Source organism: Nerophis ophidion, linkage group LG03 (assembly GCF_033978795.1).
Source record: "Nerophis ophidion isolate RoL-2023_Sa linkage group LG03, RoL_Noph_v1.0, whole genome shotgun sequence".
NCBI classification, from domain to species: Eukaryota; Metazoa; Chordata; class Actinopteri; order Syngnathiformes; family Syngnathidae; genus Nerophis; species Nerophis ophidion.
Genome location: NC_084613.1, coordinates 47,185,522 through 47,207,949, shown reverse-complemented (window position 1 = coordinate 47,207,949; position 22,428 = coordinate 47,185,522). Strand labels below are relative to the sequence as shown.

General features: G+C 39.2%; 1 protein-coding gene across 7 annotated transcripts in view; it reads left to right on the top strand.

Annotated features, from left to right (window-relative positions):
* The window catches only part of dnajc17 (DnaJ (Hsp40) homolog, subfamily C, member 17), a 94,317-nt gene that overhangs the window by 21,721 nt on the left and 50,168 nt on the right, over nucleotides 1–22,428 (top strand). For all 7 annotated transcript variants that reach the window (XR_009806144.1, XR_009806139.1, XR_009806143.1 and 4 more), the window contains exons 7-10: nucleotides 356–405; nucleotides 3,738–3,815; nucleotides 9,118–9,198; nucleotides 12,168–12,275. Coding sequence is in view for 1 of the 7 variants with exons in the window: in XM_061895401.1 (XP_061751385.1) it covers nucleotides 356–405; nucleotides 3,738–3,815; nucleotides 9,118–9,198; nucleotides 12,168–12,275 (317 nt within the window). In the remaining 6 variants the exon portion in view is untranslated. The remainder of the gene's footprint in view (nucleotides 1–355; nucleotides 406–3,737; nucleotides 3,816–9,117; nucleotides 9,199–12,167; nucleotides 12,276–22,428) is intronic.

Genomic DNA, 22,428 nt, shown 5'->3' with positions numbered 1-22,428 from the left:
ATCGTATTTTTGCATGTTTCAATGTTGGAGGGAAAACATAGACACATAAATCAATTCTATGGATGTGTGTGAAGGTAAGGGAAGTTGGGAGTGTTGGCGCAAGATTAGACCTCTTTTTGTGGCTGGGCAATTACTCAAGCGTAGTCAGCACATCTTCAACTTGCACGCAGTCAGGCCCCCAAAAGTCTGGAGCTCTCTATAGAGGCACTCTGTAGATCATAGGTCTGTTGCAATCCCAACATGACAGCTCAAATTAAACGGCTACCCATATGCACAGTCTGTGGCTGCCTCAACAATTCAGTTTTTTCCTTAACTTTAACATCATTAACTCCTATCCTCTTCATATTTTTTTCAGGCTCTGGTGTCGAGAGATGTTCCAGGACCAACGTCACCCCAAAACTAAAGGTAAATCTTTGCAAGTAGTAGTTAGGAAACGAGACTGGAAAGAGCGATATGTACTTTCTAGACCTAATAAAGCGGAAGTTGTGTAGAAGTATACACATTTAATAATACTAATAATAATGGTACATTATATTCATAGACACTTTATACTTCATCTAAGATGTCAAAGTGCTACAGAGGGATGAAGAGACAAGCAAGAGACAATTAAAATGTAATTTGAAATAAATAAATAAGTATTATATAGATATATCATAGGTACAAGGGAAATGTTCACCATTAGTTAATATCATGTAAGCCAGGGATGTCAAAGTAATTTTGTTCAAGGGCCACATTTACTTTTATTAAATGTATAGGACGCTGGACCAGTACAATCAGACCACAATTGCCTGTAATTAGAAAATATTCATATTTAACGAAATATCTATTTACAAAATATATGAGCCACCTCATATTTGTTTTAAGAAGTCTTTTCACAAATACAAAATAAAACTGTCAAAACATAGTAAAATACAAATCAATCTTCTTTCGTCTTAGTTGTGCTTTTAAAATATTGTATTTTTTAATAGTATACTCCTTGAGCACCGACACTTGTTGATTACACATCATGCACACAGGTTTCACATTCATCTATATTGAACAAAAATTTAAACGCAACACAAAATACCTATTACTCCTCAAATATTGTTCAGAAATCTGTCTAGGTCACAGGTGTGGCATATCAAGATGCTGATTAAACAGCACAATTATTGCACTCGTGTGCCTTAGGCTGCCCAATCAGCATCTTCATATGCCAAAAACTGTGAGGTCGAATGGATTATCTTGGCAAAGAAGAAGTGCTCACTAACCCAGATTTAGACAGATTTGTGAACAATATTTGAGAATGATAGGTATTTTGTCCATATAGTATACGTTTTAGATCTCTGAGTTCAACTCATGAAAATTGGGAGCAAAAGCAAAAGTGTTGCATTTATATTGTTGTTCAGTATATGTGACTAAATAAGAAACAGTGGAAAAGCTTGGAAATCTTTTCACTCGTCATCCACTTTTTTCCTTTTTGACAAAGACATTTTGGCTATTACTGGTGTATTGGTGAGTAGAAAATATGTTAGCCTTTATCTTATTTAGCATTAGGCACATTACTACCACCTGCTGTTCAGTCGAAGAGCTTCTACTTCTACTTTAGTAACAACAGTGCACACCTCAACTCTGATTTGAAAAATGCGCCCTAAGCACAGGATTTAAAAATTGCTTGTAGTCTGACACGTGACTACTTCCCAGAAGTGAAAAGCAGTGGTGGTCAACGAAGCTAAAATGGCTGTTGTACAGCAAGTAGCGGGCAAATTATCTGAGTAAAAAAGAGGCTTAAATCTTTCTGCAAAAAGCAAACACAAACAACAAAATCAAACTATGCAATGAAATAGATCACTATACTTTCATCCAAAAAGATTTGTAGAGTGATATCAAGGATCATCTACTGGTCGCGTTCTCAGACATATCAAACTATTGTGCTCCAGACGCCATTCTACACTACAAAACAGATGGAAACTTGGAAAAGCATGGAGGTCTACAACTTCTATATGTGTGACTGGGTCAAGGAATTGGTATCAAGACTCTCCCAGATAAATATGCATCGTTTTTGCTTGGGTAAGGTTACATTTCATGATTTAACTTCGCATCTACTGATGTTTGTTGCTGTTGCACGCTTCGTTTACGAGTAGCGTGTTTCTCGATGTCTTTATTAAAATCTAACTATAGATGTCAACATTGTGTATGTGCTGAAAGCTTCCTTTATGATTTTCTGCCTTTGGTAAAAGCTAAACTCTTAGGTTTGATCACATTTGATTTATTTTATTTAGACTCGCAGAGTTTGTGCTTTTCGAAACATTCGTAGCAAACTTGTGTTTAAGAAATACAAAAAATTTTAAGATAATACTTAAATGGGTAATAAGAATTCACGTTAACATGATTTCAACAATTCGCACAGCCAAAAACAACACAAGCATAGGGCTAACTGGTGCTAGTACCCACTGAAAACGGAGCTAGAGTGACCATCACGCGTATTCATTGGGCGAGATGTAAACCGGACCTGACATGAGTAACATCCCAGCAATAGCATGGTATTCATGCATTGTGTTGCTTTCTGATTGTCCAGGGTGTATCCCGCCTTCCACCCGAGTGCAGCTGGTATAGGCTTAGCACCCCCGCTACCCCAAGAGGGACAAACAGTAGAAAATGGATGGATGGATGGATTGAAACCCTAAGTGGCCGGTTATGGCCAACAGGCCATACGTTTTTTTTCCGCCCCTAATTTAAGATTTTTCACAATGGGGTTTATTAGATGTCATCCTGGTAATGGTCGTAACTATTAATGTCATTGCTATAATTGATGTTAGCCGATGATTTTAAACATGAAATCTGTTTTAAAGCTTCATAGCTTTCCAGTGCAGGAGTGAATTCTCTTAACACATTTCTATTCAGTTATATCAACAAACTGCAGCCCCATGGTGGGCAGTGTGAGGGGCCATATTCATGGATACTGAGTATTTGTGCATCGTAATTCAGGCATGTTGAGTCTTATTTTTGTTTGAAACACTGTATTTTATGTATGGTCAACATTCCTTTGGCCACATCTCATATGATATGCTATGTTTTGCAAAGTGGTGTTTATTTATAATATCATGTTCCCAGTTATATCTGAAATATTTTATTTTATTTTAAACCAAGAGAGAGTTTTTAGCTGAAACCTTGGACATCACTTCAAGCAAATCCTTAACATTTCAGTTGCACCATTATTATGGCTAAAAGAGGTTGCATAAACATGCAGATTCCCAGAAATGATGTTTCTTCTTTGACAGCAAGCAGAGAGCTGGAACAGAATCAGCACTTTGTGCTTGCCATTAATAATAGTGTTTTATGTTTGTGTGATATTTGCTGAGACATAACCATTTGTGATTGATTGGATTAGTTGAGCAACATCTTTTTTAGCAGTACAGCACTGGAACTCGTAGTGTGGTGGCCATATTGCAAGATTTTTGTTAAAGCAATTGTCTGTAAAACAACACTTAAATATGGCAGGAATCAAGTCTGATTTAGAAATACAGAAACAATATTTCACCAGAAAAGGAAACTATTTTAGACTGATTCATTGTTTCAACTCCTTAATTCTAATGTCAAGTTTTGAGTAGTTTTGCAATGTACAATATTGTGCTTCATTATATTCTTGTGTATACATATTGTATGCCCTGCAGCTCTTAATCTTAAAATATCACTATCACACCCTTTTATTTACTCGACAAGTCATCATGGCTAACCTGTCGTTTTCTTTCTCCTTCTAGTTAAAGTGGAAGTGTAAAAAAGATGAAGAAACAAATGGAGGCTACTGTCAAGAGTTCATTTTCAAACTTCTACAAAAGGTATTGACTGATAAATGACAAATTCCAGTAAAGATGGGAAAAAAGATGGTCACCCCTATAAAAGAGATGTTTGTGAAAATACAAACCCTGTTTCCACATGAGTTGGGAAATTGTGATCGATGTAAATATAAACGGAATACAATGATTTGCAAATCCTTTTCAACCCATATTCAATTGAATGCACTACAAAGACAAGATATTTGATGTTCAAACTCATAAACTTTATTTTTTTTTTGCAAATAATAATTAACTTAGAATTTCATGGCTGTAACATGTTCCAAAGTAGTTGGGAAATGGCATGTTCACGACTGTGTTACATCACCTTTTCTTTCAACATCACTCAATAAACGTTTGGGAACTGAGGAAACTAATTGTTGAAGCTTTGAAAGTGAAATTATTTCTCATTCTTATTTAATGTAGAGCTTTAGTCATTTAACAGTCCTGGGTCTCTTCTGTTGTATTTTACGCTTCATAATGCGCCACACATTTTCGATGGGTGGCAGGCGGGCCAGGAAAAGTACCTGCTCTCATTTACTACGAAACCACGCTGTTGTAACACGTGGCTTGGCATTGTCTTGCTGAAATAAACAGGCACGTCCATGATAACGTTGGTTGGATGACAACATATGTTGCTCCAAAACCTGTATGTACCTTTCAGCATTAATGGTGCCTTCACAGATGTGTAAGTTACCCATACCTTGGGCACTAATGCACCCCCATACCATCACAGATGCTGGCTTTTGAGCTTTGCGCCTATAACAATCCGGATGGTTATTTTCCTCTGTCTTCTGGAGGACACCTTGTTCACAGTTTCCAAATATAATTTGAAATGTGGACTCGTCAGACCACAGAACACTTTTCCACTTTGCATCAGTCCACCTTAGATGATTTTGGGCCCAGAGAAGGTGGCGGCGTTCCTTGGTGTTGTTGATAAATGGGTTTTGCTTTGCACAGCAGAGTTTTAACTTGCACTTACAGATATAGCAACCAACTGTAGTTACTGACAGTGGTTTTATGAAGTGTTCCTGAGCCCATGTGGTGATATCCTTTACACACTTATGTCGGTTTTTGATGCAGTACCGCCTGAGGGATCAAAGATTCGTAATATCATCGCTTACGTGCAGTGATTTCTCCAGATTCTCTGAACCTTTTGATGATTTTACGGGCCGTAGATGGTAAAATCCCTAAATTCCTTGCAATAGCTCGTTGAGAAATGTTCTAAAACTGTTCGACAATTTGCTTACAAAGTGGGGACCCTCGCCCCATCCTTGTTTGTTAATTACTTAGCATTTCATGGAAGCTGCTTTTGTACCCAATCATGGCACTCACCTGTTCCCAATTAGCCTGCACACCTGTGGCATGTTCCAAATAAGCGTTTGATGAGTATTCCTCAACTTTATCAGTATTTATTGCCGTCTTTCCCTACTTCTTTGTCACGTTTTGCTGGCATCAAATTCTAAAGTTAATGATTATTTGCAACTAAAAAAAATGTTTATCAGTTTGAACATCATATATGTTGTCTTTGTAGCATATTCAATTGATTATGGGTTGAAAATGATTTGCAAATCATTGTATTCCGTTTACATTTACATATAACACAATTTCCCAACTCATATGGAAACGGGGTTTGCAAATGAATTGTTTTTCTTGGGGTTTAACCGTCACCATCCAAAAACAAATTGATTTGGACTTCTTATTTTCACCTGGTACAATTTTTAGGGTTTGGATAAAAGATTTGGAATTTGTTGTTCATTACAAATTAAATCTATTTTTTAATTATAACATTGTACAAACCCCATTTCCATATGATTGGTTGGAAAATCAAAGGTATGTCGATCTCTAGCTATAAGCTAATGTCAGCGAGTAAGACCAGATGTTTTCCCCGGATCTTATGTGGTATACTGTAACATTTGTTACACCAGCTAATGGCGGGTTGCTTGTAACTCAAATCCTAGCAATTAGCTGAGAGACAGCTCTTATCTCAAAACACTCATAAGTTGGGGCATTCTTAAGTTGAGGTTCCACTGTATCTCTGCATAAAATCATTCAAAATATTGAGCAAGACACTTATTGAATCAGTTGCCACAACAAAGTCACAACTGTCCTTCGCATATACAGTCTATAATTTACTGACTTAAAAAAAACCCTAACACAATGTATTTTAATGTGTATCAAAAGATCCAAAGTAACATACAAATTGCACGCATTTGAGGTCTGCATGACTTAACTTTTTTTCTTCTTTTCAAACAATGTCCATTAAGTTTATTTGCTGTGAAAGTGGTGAGGGCAATGTTGCAGTGCTCTTTTAAAGACGTTCAGGGCATTATTCATGCCCTTCTTACCAGTGATGAAGCAGTGCCAAGGGAGGTATGAGGAAATGTGCTCTTCTCATGCAACACATGCACCGCCTTATTCTTCCATACCTCTCATGAGCTATCAGTAAGGCAAAGGTTGGCCTAAAATGAGGATTGGGCAAGTGTCACTGACGTCATGCCATGCATGAAAGCTGTTTGAACGTCTCCCTGGCACAAACTCAATAGGAAACCAGGTGGAAAGGGCATAAGACAAAAGAAAATAAGTATGTTTGCTTTTTTAGAAGTTAATGAGAAAAAAGGGTTTTGTTTGACATGGCAAGCCGTAATGGCTGACAGTTAATGTTTCAAGTAAGAGAAATAGCCACCGTTGTGTGGGAAAACATGTACGGTATGTCAGAGACGTTTGCGTATGTGTTCTTGTGCTGTTTGAAATAATACCTCTTGTTTTCTTTTATTAGGAGGGGTGAGGGGTGAGAATGTAATGTTAATTTACTTTGAATTTTATAAAACGTCACCAAGAGTCTCTTTTGCCATTGTTGTCTTGCTTTGGAGCATTTACATCCCTCGTCAGTCCCTTTTCCCACAATGCTGCATTTTTATAGTAAAATCTGAAAGGTCAACTTCTTCCTTTACTTAACCAATAAGCCCTTGCTTTCTAATTAAAGGATGCGGGGGCTGTGCTCAGCATAGTTCTCGTTTAATTATTGGTACAATATGTGTTTAGCCTGCCTTCTTTGCATCCTTCACAGAGGTCAGTCAATCGCTGAGATGTTCACTCCTTACTCTTGTTTTTGACCACTGTTTATTGTCGGTCCTAAATTTGACTGACAGTGACATGGGTGAAAGACAACTATTTGATTTTATTCATCAAGTGTAGTTTCTTCCCAAGGAAGAGCTATGACGACCTCTCCTTTTCTTTCCTGTAATTGCTCATTTACTGTATGTGTACAGACTGAAGCCTTGAATTTAACTGAACGTTTAACCCAGGGGTCTCAAACTCAATTTACCTGGGGGCCACTGGATGCAGAAACTGGGTGAGGCTGGGCCGCAAGAAAAGATTTCTTAAAAAATCTAACATGCACTTTTTAATGAATTCACCTTCTATGAATGGCTTTCCCGCCCTAGCAACATACTTGCCAATCCTCACGATTTTTCCAGGAGACTCCTGAATTTCAGTGCACCTCCCGACAATCTACCGGTGCAACCATTCTCCTGAATTTTTCCCAATTTTCACCCGGCTTACATTATTAAGGGCTGCCGTGACTGCACTGCCTTTAACGTCCTCTACAACAGTGGTTCTCAACCTTTTTTTTTAGTGATGTACCCCCGGGAACATTTTTTTAATTAATGTACTCCCTAATCAGAGCAAAGCATTTTTGGTTGAAAAAAAGAGATAAAGAAGTAAAATACAGCACTATGTCATCAGTTTCTGATTCATTAAATTGTATAACAGTGCAAAATATTTCTCATTTGTAGTGGTCTTTCTTGAACTATTTGGAAAAAAAGATTTTAAAATAACTAAAAACTTGTTGAAAAAAAAAACAAGCGATTCAGTTATAATCAAAGATTTCTACACATAGAAGTGATCATCAACTTAAAGGGCCCTCTTAGGGGATTGTAATAGAGATCCATCTGGATTCATGAACTTAATTCTAAACATTTCTTCACAAAAAAAGAAATCTTTAACATCAATATTTATGGAACATGTCCACAAAAAGTCTAGCTGTCAACACTGAATGTTAGATTGTTGTATTATTTTTCCAGAGTTTATGAACTTACATTCATACTTCATTGAAGTATTATTCAATAAACATATGTATAAAGGATTTATGAATTGCTGCTGTTTTTTTCGAATGTTTTTAATAAATCTCACTTGTCCCTTGGCATACCTTCAAGTACCTCCAGGGGTCCGTGCACCCCCATAAGAAGACTACTGCTCCACTACACGTCATCGCGCACGCTTTTATATCACACAGCCAATGTGCCGGCACTGTATCATGTTGTATGAGACTTGTGCAGAACAACGTCAGTGGCTGCAAGACGTACTTGTTCAACAGCCATACACGTCACACTAAGGGTGGCCGTAAAAAAACTTTTAACACTGTTACAAATATGCGCCACACTGTGAACCCACACCAAACAAGAATGACAAACCCTTTTTGGGAGAATTTCCGCACCCTAACACAACTTAAACACAAGAGAACAAATACCCAGAACACCTTGCAGGGCTACAATATTCAACACCTCAACCGACGCAAGTAGGGAGGGTGGAGGCGTGGGGGGGTTGGTGGTAGCAGGGGTGTGTATATTGCAGCCCGGAAGAGTAAGGTCTGCATGGGATTCTGGGTAATTGTTCTGGTGTGTTTATGTTGTGTTACGATGCGGATGTTCTCCCGAAATGGGTTTGTCATTCTTGTTTGGTGTGGGTTCACATTCTGGCACATATTTGTAAGTGTTAAATTTTTTTTACGGCCACCCTCGGTGTGACTTGTGTAGCTGTTGATCAAATATATCTTGCAACAACATCCGTGCGTCTTGTTTGGCCAGATGCAACATATAACTGGGCTTGCGCGCTGCCAGTTCAGGATGCAGGAGGCGCAATAGGCAGTGCCATTATGCCACCACCTGAATATCGTTGATTTGGTAAAAATTGACAGAGGCTTTCAAGAGAATTGGTGCCCTGAAATTCAGGGGTCTTCCTGGGAAAATTGGTTACGTTGGCAAGATTGACGCTGTCAAGCGGCGTTCATATTAAACTCGCGCGCCGCACCAACATTAAATTGTCATATCAAAGCGCGGGCTGCATAATAACTTCTTGCGGGCCGCAATTGGCCCGCAGGCCGCATGTTTGAGACCCCTGGTTTACGCCAATGTTCATTTGAATTAATTGGTGTTTTAAATGTTCTGGTTCACACATGTTTTGCAATAAAATAAAATATCTATTTGTCTGCTTTTCTCTTCCTCTCTTTTGACTTTCTTTGCTGTAGTATGGAGATGTTTTGAATGTGATCATATCAAGTAAGAAGAGAGGAAGCGCTGTGGTAGAATATGCAACTGTAAAGGCAGCCGTAAGTATCAACCTTCTCTTTTGACAGTCCTTTTTCCGTTGTAAAATTTTGATACATATTGAAATAGAAACAATATGAACGTTTCATATCATGGTTTTTGTGACTAAAATGATCACAGTTAGTATAATCACGGTATTGTTGAATGTGCTGAAAAAAATATATACACACACTGATATATTTTCACCAAGTTTTATTATAAAAAAACAAAAAACTACAATGAATAAACACATAATACACTTTCTTGGCAGAAGAAACATTAAATATTGCAATTTGATATTCTTATAACGAGACTTTTGTGTTTATTTCCATACATCATTTGACGACTTTTGAGGAAGGCCATAGTTTTAGCCGAACCCTTTTAGCACAAACATAAACACACAGGTCTGGCCATAAGAATAACAAATTGCATGATTCTTTGAAGACCAAATTAACTTTTTTGGACCAACATTAAATATAGTTCTTACTTCTCAAGAGCCATATTTTGATGTGGGGGTTTAAATGTGTTTCTGTTCTTCCATTTTAATTTGTGAAAGTTTTTTAATGATAAATTATTATTGAGTGTTCACTTTGGTTCACTGCTGGTTTACTGTATGTTGTGTCACGTAAGTTAACTTTTTGTTGTAAACCCTTCCCTCTATGTTGTATTCCTCTGAGTTTTGTTCATATATTTTTTTCTGAATGCGGAAGAATGTTAATGCCTCTTGTATTCATATTCGCATTTAGGCTAACTGGCGATCTAGCGCTAATCGGTTTGTGAGTTTATAAAAAGGCCAAAAGTTCAGGAACTTATACGTTTCTGGAACTAGAGGTTTCTGTAGACTTGTGTGGTTCGCATTCCACAGTTCAGGATATTTCATACAATTCAGGCTGATGACAAACTGCATAGAGGGGTGGTACAGTTTATTTATATCATTGATACCATGTAAATAAATAAACATTGGTAATACTTATTCTACTAAAGTTAAAGCAGAGTAACTACACACAATAAGATACAAAACAATATAATTTAAAAAACAAAGTTTACCAAATTTGGCATAAAAAGTCAGGCTTTTGTCTACAGTGTCCAAAAGTCAGAAAGTTGCCTTTCAGTATATAATAATATTAATAATGGATTAGATTTATATTGCGCTTTTCTATTATTAGATACTCAAAGCACTCACAGAGAAGTGGGAACCCATCATTCATTCACACCTGGTGGTGGTAAGCTACATTTGTAGCCACAGCTGCCCTGGGGTAGACTGACGGAAGCGTGGCTGCTAGTTTGCGCCTACTGCCCCTCCAACCACCACCTATCATTCATTCATCATTCATTCACCAGTGTGAGTGACACCGGGGGCAAGGGTGAAGTGTCCTGCCCAAGGACACAACGGCAGCGACTTGGATGTCAATAGGCGGGGAGCGAACCTGCAACCCTCAGGTTTCTGGCACGGCCGCTCTACCCACTACGCCATGCCGCCTCTAAGGAATTCATGAGTGTCATGGGGCACTTGTGATACTTTTCAGCAGTAAATAACATTGTGTGAATAATAAATGTTGGTGTTTATCTCACAAGGACAACATGAACACATGAGAAATTAGCCTGTTAGGATTACCATTCGGTTCACTTGGGTTGAGGCGATTAACTCCATAAAAGGTGTGTTGCTGACAAGTGTTACATGATGTAATGAAGTAAATAGTAACTATTGCATGTGATTTACTTTCGTTCCATTTGTTTACTGATTCCTCTATTTCACATTTATCCAACGAGGTTGCCGAGTCTCGGTCAGCCGCTAAAGTCGGCGCTTCGAAATCCGGCTGAATACAGAGTATTCATCTCTAAAGCCATTTAAAAGTCTCCTTCCACTTCTCTAAAGGAAGTTTGTCACAATTAATAAACAGCTTCAAACGGCAAACTGGTTCAAACACTACAGCGGAATAAAAAACACTGCAAGATTGTTCCCCTAAAATGCCTTCCTCACCAGACAGATGCCGCACAAAAGTTCTTACAACATGAAAGTTCATATCGTTCTAACTTATTTTTATTGTCAAGTATTTTGTAATAGAAATATACAAGAAATAAACAAGTTGTTCCTGCATACTCTAATGGCGGCTGAAATGTTGAATGAAAAGTTTTAGGACCGCTCTAACTGTGTTCAACCAATCAGCGTTCGACAGCACAGCTTTCTTCTCAAAAGTTCCTCAGGAAGTACTACCTTACTGCTAAGAACTAAAATAATTTCTGTGAAACTTTATTTACCCAAGTAGTTTTTAGTGGAAACGCAGAGGAGTATTTCATTTACCAAGTTAAATGGGCAAGTTCCTGTAAAAGTTCCTGCGGTGGATAAGAGCCTGAAGTGCTGTTATCAAATCCCAATTTTTCGATAATTTTAATTTAAAATAGTAGTACTAACCGTCGGGAATTTTACTGAGGTTACCATTACTATTGTTTATTGTTACAGCCCTAATTATCATAGTTACTTTTCCTTGAATCCTGATTCCTTTAGGTTTGTGTAAGTACAGTTTAATTCATTCTGATAATGACACCCATGACAGATGCCTTAGCCTCTGGATAGTCTCTGTTACCTCAACCTATTTTTGGTCTCTTACCTTGTGAAGTTAAGATCTTATTGCGGATGTAGGGCTTTACTCATTCTTCCACACTGTCTGGCTCTGGAGGCCTTTTGTTGTCATGCACGTTTTTGTTGCTTCCTGACCACGACATGTGGTTTTACCCCATACAGCATTTCTGCTTGTTGTCTGGTGCCTGGAGACACCTTTTCTGTTGCCCTCTGTATGCCCATATTCAAGTTCCATTCTTGATTTTTGGTTACATGCCATGCAAGCCCCTGTAAAGTCAAATTTTTATTTTACATGCAGTTATCCAATATGTCCTTTAATTTGGCTTATTTTACTATGTATAGATGCTACTAAGTTGTTCTTGCCCCACCACCATGTCATCAACCTGTAATATACTGTATGCGATATCTCAGGAACTGGCTGTGAGGAATGAAAGCGGCCTGAGTGAAAACCCATTGAAGATTTCCTGGCTTGAGGGACAGCCGGAAGTTTCTTCTGCATCTGAATTCAAGTCTGCACAGGTATAGTTTACATACTTATAATACAGTAACCCCTCCACTTCTCATGATGTACATCCACCATTTTTTTTAGCAGTATTTTCCCATGCATACCGCTTTCAACACAAACACCATTTCCTAAACACTGTCCCAGAAGGAGAGATATGTAAACCTTCTGTGGTATTATTTTTGTATCCTTGTTGCAAAGAATGCAGCCAGCCTTGTGCTCTTCTTGCCTGGCCTGGAATATTTTGTTTGGTGAAATGATCCAAAGTTTATTTTGAAGTACGGCGGCTGTGAGCCAGTAATGGCTTGAAACTTCTGGGTGCGCTGGTGATTAATTGTCCTGACCTGAAGGGCCCCCGTAATGTTGTTCTTCACCCAGTAACCCGTGCACTGTGCTAAACATAAATTTTGCAAACTGAATTAAATGGTTGCCATTGGCCCCTGCATAGCCCCTGAAACCTAAACCATATTTTTGATTATTCTAACTGCAATATAGTTAGGGATGAAACTTTGGAGCAATATGCACCTTTTTTAGCTGTTGGACGGTGTTGCCTCTTAATGTTTGAAACTTGCAGTATTCTCTACTTTATATGAAGTTTTAAAAAAATATTTATATTTTTAACTTTTAACCAAGATCAAAATTCTACACGTTTTCAAACTATAAAATTGCATGTACTCTTGCTTCGATTCAAAATGACGTCACATCCGTCTCATTAAACCCGTGTGGTGGTCAATCCAGCGTCTCTTCTCAATAGGTACCAGGCGCCATTTAGCCTTTCTCGAAGAAAAATGCAATATACTTGTGCTGTTTTCGGGTGTACGAACCTTTTAATTCGCAAAAGTATAAATGTTTCTTCAGAGTTCCTCGAGAGCTTGTCAAGAAGGATGGAAGAGTGCAGTGACCAGTCCGTTAAATATTTGTTTGATATACTTTTATTATTTAGCGTTTCAGATTTAAGTATTATCTTGATGTTATTTGTACTTCTTAAAACACATTTTTGCTACGAGCACCAACTTGGCAGGTCTAAATGAAATAAATCAAATGTGAAGTGAATTATATTTATATAGTGCTTGTCTCTAGTGACTCAAAGCACTTCTACATAGTGAAACCAAATATCTAAGTTCCATTTAAACCAGTGTGGGTGGCACTGGCAGCAGGTGGGTAAAGTGTCTTGCCCAAGGACACAACAGCAGTGACTAGGATGGCGGAAGCGGGGATCGAAACTGGAACCCTCAAGTTGCTAGCACGGCCATCTACCAACCGAGCTATACCTCCCCAAATGTAAGCAAAACCTAAAAGAGAGACTTTTACCAAATGCAATGATCATAAATGAAGCTTTCAGCACATATACAATGTTGAAATCTATAGTGTTATTTTGATAAAGATGGGAAAACATGCATACTCTTTAACGGCGTTAAAACAACAGCAATAAACATGGCAGTAGACACGAAGTTAAATCATGAAATGCGACCTTAACTGTGTAAAAACAATGCATATTTATCCGGGAGAGTCTTGATACCAATTTCCTTGACCCAGCCACACGCAAATAAGTTGTAGACTTTCATGCTTATACTTTTTGATAAAGAATATGGAGCTATTCTATTGCATAGTTGGATTTTTTTGCTTGTATCTGCTTTTTGCAGGAATTTATAGGTCTCATGTGTATTTTGCCTGCTGTATAACAGCCATTTTGGCTTGGTTGAATACAACTGGTTTTCACTTCCGGGAGGAAATCATTTGTTGAAATACAACCAATTAGTGGGCGTGTTGCGTCTGAGCTACAAAGACTGCGTGTACACTACAATTGATAGCTGGTGCAGACTGCAATATTTAAATGAGGTTTTTGCGTATACTATAAGACTTTCACCATGGAGAAACTCATTCACTGCATATCCAAGTTATCATGCATTCTGTGGCGTTTTGCTATGTTTTGAAACATGTAACAAATATGTACCTTATTATTCGGACCATAGTGCGCACCGCATTATAAGGCGTACAGCCGATAGCAGGTCCATTCAGGTCTATTTTCATAAAAAAGGCGCACCGGATTATAAGGCGCATTAGAGGGGCCTTTTTTTTTGTGTAAATTTAAAACACTTCCTTGTGGTCTACATAACATGTAATGGTGGCTCTTTGGTCAAAATGTTGCATATATTGTTTTACAGACCATCTTCAAGGCGCTTTCTGACAGTTGCTTTAGGGTGTGCCGTTATGAGGGCAGTGTTATTTACGTGGCTCACATTCTACAGCGTCTTCTCTCTGTCATCGTTGTTGTACCAAGAACGGGAGTCTAAGAACTGTCAATTCTACTGACGGATATAAGTTAGAACTTTACGCTGTTTTATGATACAAATGACGACAGCGGAAGATGATAGAAAAAAAGAAGAGGGTGGACACGCGCAAATTTTCAGGACTTATCCTAAATCCTAAAAACACATCAGCAGGTACCATAAGGTAAAAACATTTGTTTTTGCAAAATATTGCAAAACAAAACACCAGATAATGTCTACTAATAGGTGCCATTTTGCAGTCCTTACACACACACACACACACACACACACACACACACACACACACACACACACACACACACACACACACACACACACACACACACTCACCATGATACTACTAGTATTTTTTAGGCATAGTACATCTGAGTACGTTAGTCGTAAAGCTTGAATAATCTATCAAGCTATGTTTTCTGGCGTCATGCGGTTTACACGTATCTCTTGTGTGTGATTGTCATCTACTGGTCACACTTATCATTACACCATGTACCAAATAAAAAAGCATCGAGGTCGGTAAGCACAACCAGAATTATTCCGTACATTAGGTGCACAGTTTATAAGGCGCACTGTCATGAAAGAATTTGAAGTGCCCCTTATAGTCCAAAAAATACAGTACCACTTTTTCTGGGCATTTTAGAAGCAGTCCTGCAATGCATAAACACTTTTTTAGTGCGCTGAAGGTGCGTTTTGGAAGATTCTGGCACTAACTGCGAGTGTGCACTGGAATGATCCAGGCACTAGAAAGTGCATTTAGCAAATGTTTACTTCTTTCATATACTGTATATTAAAAAACAAACATCATTAAAAAGTTAAGCAGACACCAAAACATATCAATGTAATTTGTTTATAATATGCCCCTAAAGTCATTCAGCAGATATAATTATAAAAATGCGTCTTTGGAAGTCAATGACAAGTGGGCTCGGCCTCGGCTGACCTGGACGCAGGACTTCCGCATTATGTTTAGATGATCTGTCAGCAAAATAAGCATATCGGCAATCTTGAAATATAAACCACTGACAGAGAATTTTTCAAGTTTAAACCGTTTTGGGTTTTGTTAATCAGCCCCTAAAGTCGTTGTTAGACTTAGACTTCCTTTTTATTGTCATTCAAATTTGACCTTTACAGCACAGATAAGAACGCAATTTCGTTACATAAGCTCTTGGTAGTGCAGGATAAAAAAAGCAATAAGGTGCATATATAATTAAATAAATATATATAAATAATATATAAATGTATATATAAAATAAATAGATGTATATAAATGAATACATTGATTACTGTACAGATAAATATATTGCACTTTTTCACATGCGTCCACGTTTATGGATGTATGTTATATTGTCTTTTTTAGTCCAGCGAGTTATTCCATTTTGGGGGGAGTTGAGGTGATAATTTAATTATGATGCGTTCAAGAGTCTTACGGCCTGAGGGAAGAAACTGTTACAGAACCTGGAGGTTCTGCTTCGGGGGCTGCGAAACTTCTTTCTACAGTCCAGCAGTGAAAACAGTCCTTGGTGGGGGTGGGAGGAGTCTTTGCAGATTTTCTGAGCCCTGGTCAGGCAGCGGCTTTTTGCGATCTCCTGGGTAGGAGGAAGAGGAGTCCTGATGATCTTTTCCGCCGTCCTCACCACTCTCTGGAGAGACTTCCAGTCTGAGGCATTGCAGGCTCCAGTCCAGACAGAGATGCTGTTGGTCAGCAGGCTTTCTATAGTGCCTCTGTAGAATGTGGTGAGGGATGTGCTCTTTTTATCCGACGTAAAATGTGCATACGCTGCTGAGCTCTTTATACAAGAGCTTTATATAGGGACCAGGTTATATTGTCAATTATCTGCACCCCCAGGAACTTGGTGTTGCTTACCATCTCTACCGCTGTGCCGTTAATGAAGAGTGGAGTGTGGCTGGACTGGTGCTTCCTGAAGTCAACAATGATCTCCTTGGTCTTGTTGACATTCCGGACCAGGTTGTTGGTTCTGCACCAGTCAACCAGATGTTTCACCTCCTCCCTGTAGTCCATATCATTGTTGTCACGGATGAGACCCACCACTGTCGTGTCGTCCGCATACTTCACAATGTGGTTAGTAGTGGACCTGGCACAGCAGTCATGAGTCATCAACATAAACAGCAGCGGATTCAGGACGCAGGAGATGGCACTGGAGGTGTTGTTGCCCACTCTCACAGATTGGGGTCTGTCTGTGAGGAAATCAAGCAGCCAGTTGCATAGGGGGGTGCTGAATCCAAGGGGGGCCAGTTTGCTCACCAAGTGCTGCGGGATGATGGTGTTGAATGCTGAGCTGAAGTCCAGGAACAACATCTGCACGTATGTGTCCTTTCCTTCCAGATGTTCTAAGCTCAGGTGGAGTGCAGAGGAGATGGCGTCCGTTCTCTGGAGCGGTTAGAGCGATAAGCAAACTGGTATGGGTCGAATGTGGGGGGAAGTCTGGAGACAATATATTCCTTTACCAGCCTCTCGAAGCACTTCATTATGAGTGCAACAGGGCGGTAATCATTGAGGGAGGAGATTATGTTTTTTTTAGGCACTGGGATGATTGTGGCCGTCTTAAAGCATGATGCTACCACAGCCTGGGTCAGCGAGATATTGAAGATGTCTGTGAGAACCCCAGCCAGCTGGTCTGCACATCCCTTAAGCACCTTGCCCGGAATGTCATCAGGTCCCGGTGCTTTCCGGGGGTTCACTCTCCTCAGGGTTTTCAGGACATCCGCTCTGTCCAGGTTGAGCGGCTGCTCATCAGGGCGAGGGATGGATTTTCTCGCCAGAGTGGTGTTAAGTGCCTCAAACCTTGCAAAGTAGTTGTTTAGGTAATTTAGGAAGTTGATACTGTTGTCACAGGGACAGGGGGCAGCTTAATAGTCCGTGATGACCTGTATGCCCTGCCACATTCGTCCAGTGTTTGTAGGGTTCTCGAAGAAGTCCTGCACTTTCTGACTGAGCACGCTTTGTAACCTTAATGGCACGGTTCAGGTTAGCTCTGGCTGATTTTAATGCCACCATCTCGCCAGACTTGAAAGCCTTGTTCCGAGCCTTCAGCATTGCACATACCTCACTGTTCATCCAAGGTTTCTCGTCGGCCCGTGTGGGGATGTTCTTGATCACACTGACATCCTCCATGCACTTCTGAATGTATGCGGACACAGACTCTGCATACTCCTCCACACATGTGTGGTGATCTTCAGTGGCGGCAGCTTTAAACATGTCCCAGTCTGTGGTTTCGAAGCAGTCTTGTAATGCTGAAATTGCTCCCTTTGGCCAGGTCCTCACCTGCTTCACTGTAGCTTGCTTCGTGATCAGCAGGGGCTCGTATGCAGGAATTAGCATCACAGATAGATGGTCTGAGGAGCCAAGGTGGGGGCGTGGTGCAGCTTTATACGCCTGTTTAATATTACTATAAACCAAGTCCAGCTTGCTTCCACCCTGGTTGCAAAATTCACATATTGATGGAAATGAGGGAAAACTGTTTTCATGTTAGCTTGATTAAAATCCCCTGGCACAATAAATCTCCCTCTGGATGTGTAGTTTGCAGTTCATTGATGGAGCAGTACAAAGCATTCAAATATAAAATATAAAAAAAGTGATTAATTATGTACTTTTGTGTTTACATTTCTTTGACTAAATATTCGCGAGAATGCGTTCAACTTTTGTTCAGAATTTGTTACTTTTATGACAGCTGACAAAACTTTCTTCGCTTTAATTGTGGTAGCGTCACAATGCATTAAACATTGTTGAAGCAGAGTATCCATTGACTTCAATTGGGGAGCATAGAATGGGTTGTTCCATTGCAGTGAGACTTAAGGAATCATTGGATAATTGCGTGTTTGGAAGTTAATGAGAAGTAATGAATTAAATGGATTGCGCCCCTTCTTTTGCTTGTTTACGAGAAGCCATCTTCTGTGCACAAATTTAGTAGATCAGCTTTGCGCGTGCTGTCAAGTTTGCACATGTTTTAATACACACAAACTTTCAGTATATGTTAAATTACATTAATGACTTCAATTGTCCCAAGACCTGTGTACCTACATAGTTAGCAAACTGTGTTTCCCTCCTTGCAGTCCATTTGCCAGGGAAGATTTAGGCTGCACACCGGGAATTGTTAGACTAATCCTTTAAAATGTTATTAAAGTAACCTAGTTTGCTTTGCAGATATCTAAAGCCGATTGCTTCATACATTTGAACTCTGCTCCTGAGACTGAAAATAACACCTTGGAAGGGGGATTTTCAAATTAGTCCTCTCTGAGAAGTATTCTCACTAAAGAGGCCCAACATGACATATTGTTGATCCACATCTGGTTTAAGGTCAGTGACCTCAACCGCAGAGGACCCATCTCATTGGACATTATCTGAAATCAAACAATCAGATTCCTCTTCTGTTATTCATTCTGCTATCCCCCCTTCACATCAGCCATCTGTAAACACACAAGAGAAGCTCTGGTAAAGAATGGCTTCTTTAACCTCATCAGTCAAAATATAGTACTCTCTACAGGGAGCTGACATGCCATTCACGCATACAGATGCGCACATATACACACATACAGGACTTCAGCCCCAGTTTCAGTTCTGCCATTCCTGCAATAAGTCGCCGCCCAAGGATGGAACCTAAAAGAGCGAGGTTTTCTTTGCCTACCCATGCATTTGTGCACTGTACTGTCCCACTGTTCACACACAACATCTGCTGCCTGCTGCTGTCATTGTGTTGCTTTTCCATAAATCAGACAGGACTTAACAGAAAGGCTTACTGCTGCTGTAACACCATTTTTGTTACTACTGATAATTTAAATATTACAAATCCCGTTTCCATATGAGTTGGGAAATTGTGTTAGATGTAAATATAAACGGAATACAAACATTTGCAGATCCTTTTCAACCCATATTCAATTGAATGCCCTACAAAGACAAGATATTTGATGTTCAAACTCATAAACTTTGTTTTTTTTTTGGGCAAATAATAATTAACTTAGAATTTCATGGCTGCAACACTTGTCAAAGTAGTTGGGAAAGGGCATGTTCACCACTGTGTTACATCACCTTTTCTTTTAACAACACTCAATAAACTTTTGGGAACTGAGGAAACTAATTGTTGAAGCTTCGAAAGTGGAATTCTTTCCCGTTCTTGTTTTATGTAGAGCTTCAGTCGTTCAACTGTCCGGGGTCTCCGTTGTCGTATTTTACGCTTCATAATGCGCCACACATTTTCGATGGGAGACAGGTCTGGACTGCAGACGGGCCAAGAAATTACCCTCACTCTTTTTTTACGAAGCCACGCTGTTGTAACACGTGCTGAATGTGGCATGGCATTGTCTTGCTGAAATAAGCATGGGCGTCCATGAAAAAGACGGCGCTTGGATGGCAGCATATGTTGTTCCAATACCTGTATTTACCTTTCAGCATTAATGGTGCCTTCACAGATGTGTAAGTTACCCATGCCTTTGGCACTAATGCACCCCCATACCATCACAGATGCTGGCTTTTGACCTTCGCGTCGATAACAGTCTGGATGGTTCGCTTCCTCTTTGGTCCGGATGACACAATGTCGAATATTTCCAAAAAACAATTTGAAATGTGGACTCGTCAGACCACAAAACACTTTTCCACTTTGCATCAGTCCATCTCAGATGATCTTGGGCCCAGAGAAGCCGGCGGCGTTTCTGGATGTTGTTGATAAATGGATTTCGTTTTGCATAGTAGAGCTTTAACTTGCACTTACAGATGTAGCGACAAACTGTATTTAGTGACAGTGGTTTTCCGATTTGTTCCTGAGCCCATGTGGTGATATCCTTTAGAGATTGATGTTGGTTTTTGATACAATGCCGTCTGAGGGATCGAATGTCATACAATGTTGGTTTCCGGCCATGCCGCTTACGTGAAGTGGTTTCTCCAGATTCTCTGAACCTTTTGATGATATTGTGGGCCGTAGATGTTGAAATCTTTAAATTTCTTGCAATTGCACTTTGAGAAACGTTGTTCTTAAACTGTTTGACTATTTGGTCACGCAGTTGTGGACACAGGGGCGTACCTCGCCCCATCCTTTCTTGTGAAAGACTGAGCTTTTTTTGGGAAGCTGTTTTTATACCCAATCATGGCACCCACCTGTTCCCAATTAGCCTGCACACCTGCGGGATGCTCCAAATAAGTGTTTGATGAGCATTCCTCAATGTTATCAGTATTTATTGCCACCTTTCCCAACTTCTTTGTCATGTGTTGCTGGCAGCAAATTCTAAAGTTAATGACTATTTGCACAAAAAATAATGTTTATCAAATATTTTGTCTTTGTAGCATATTCAACTGAATATGGGTTTATATTTACATCGAACACAATTTTCCAACTCATATGGAATCAGGGTTTGTAAAAGCGATGTGGAAATCTTCCAACTGTCATGATTTTAAATTAGTAAGAAGGTTTTTGCTTTGTAGCTTTTAAGTCATTGTTAAAATAATAGTATTTTATATCTTTAGTCTCAACATTTCATAAAATCCTACATGAAACTGATATCTTACTTACATACAAAATACACTACAATGCAACATCACACAAATTAAACTGTGTACCTTGTCCCTGCATAAAAGTAATGTTTATACACCAGTGTCTGATATATATTCTGGTTAAAGATGTATTGTCTCATGATCTAAATAAGTGAGTCCATCATAAAACAATTACATTTGCACGTCTATGCTTGATTCTTCCTTCTACAACTAGAGAGGCATTGCCGACTTGTCATGACACAAACCAGATGCAACATTTCTGCCCCTCTGGGATTGTTTTTCCAGCTCGTCAAAGTGCTGGTACTTGAAAATTACACTTGCACCCAAATTATCCCTTAAAGTCTGAAGGAAGTGCATCTTATGTAAGGTATCAAGTGCATAAGGGAAGCTGACCTTGCAGTAATACAAATAAAGTGCACAGTGAAAATCAGTCCCTTTTTAGATGTTTTAGAATCCAGTGTGGGTCAGGCCAAGTGGTGTAGTTTATTTTAACGGCATTCATGGAAAAAAAGCTACAGTATTTTGTACTTTTTTTGGAATTTTGTCTATCGTTCACAAACTTCTATGAAAGACATGACGACGGCTGGATTTTTTTTAATGGATTCTGAATATTAAATACATTTAAGTAAAAGACCGCTTACAGCAGAGCCAATGGGAGCCCCACTATTTTGCCCATAAAATCCAACAAATAGCCATTCAAAAAGCGCCAACATTACTCCATTTACATTTTGTGTCTTGTATATTAACCAAGTATTAGTGATATTGTTATTATAAGTGCTAATGCAGACAAACTAGTTATAGCGGTGGCGCCGTGATCACGACTGTGTGTCCCTATGTGTACATCATCGAGTTATCTGCTGCTTCCTTTCTTCATTGCTCCCTGTAAGTTTATCGTAGATCATAAATCATGCGTCTCACAAGGACAAAATAAGTGTGGGTAGGTATTTAGACAAGTTGGAACACTTGACAGCCATTCAGGTCCTGAAAATGTTTAGAAGGACACGAAAAGATGCTTGGTTCTCCCCGCCCCTCTATCCTATTTCTTTGTGAGGATTATGAGATATTCTTTACCTAAATGGGAATATATGAACATCGTAGCACTAGGCATCCTAATGAAAGCAGACCTTGCACGGTAAGTGATGTTTTATTATGTTTCTTGGTTATCATAAATTCTGCAGGGATTAGTAATCAGTGATGAAGAAAGAAAAATAAAAGCAAACTTGAGCCAAATACTATTTATTATTATTTATTATAAGAAATGTGCCCGTTACTACATTATACTGTAGATATACTTACATCATGTATATAAAACCTCAATGGAGGTTTTGGATGTTTTTCTTTAGGGGCTTTAAAGGCAGAATCTCATTCCATCCATCCATCCGTCCA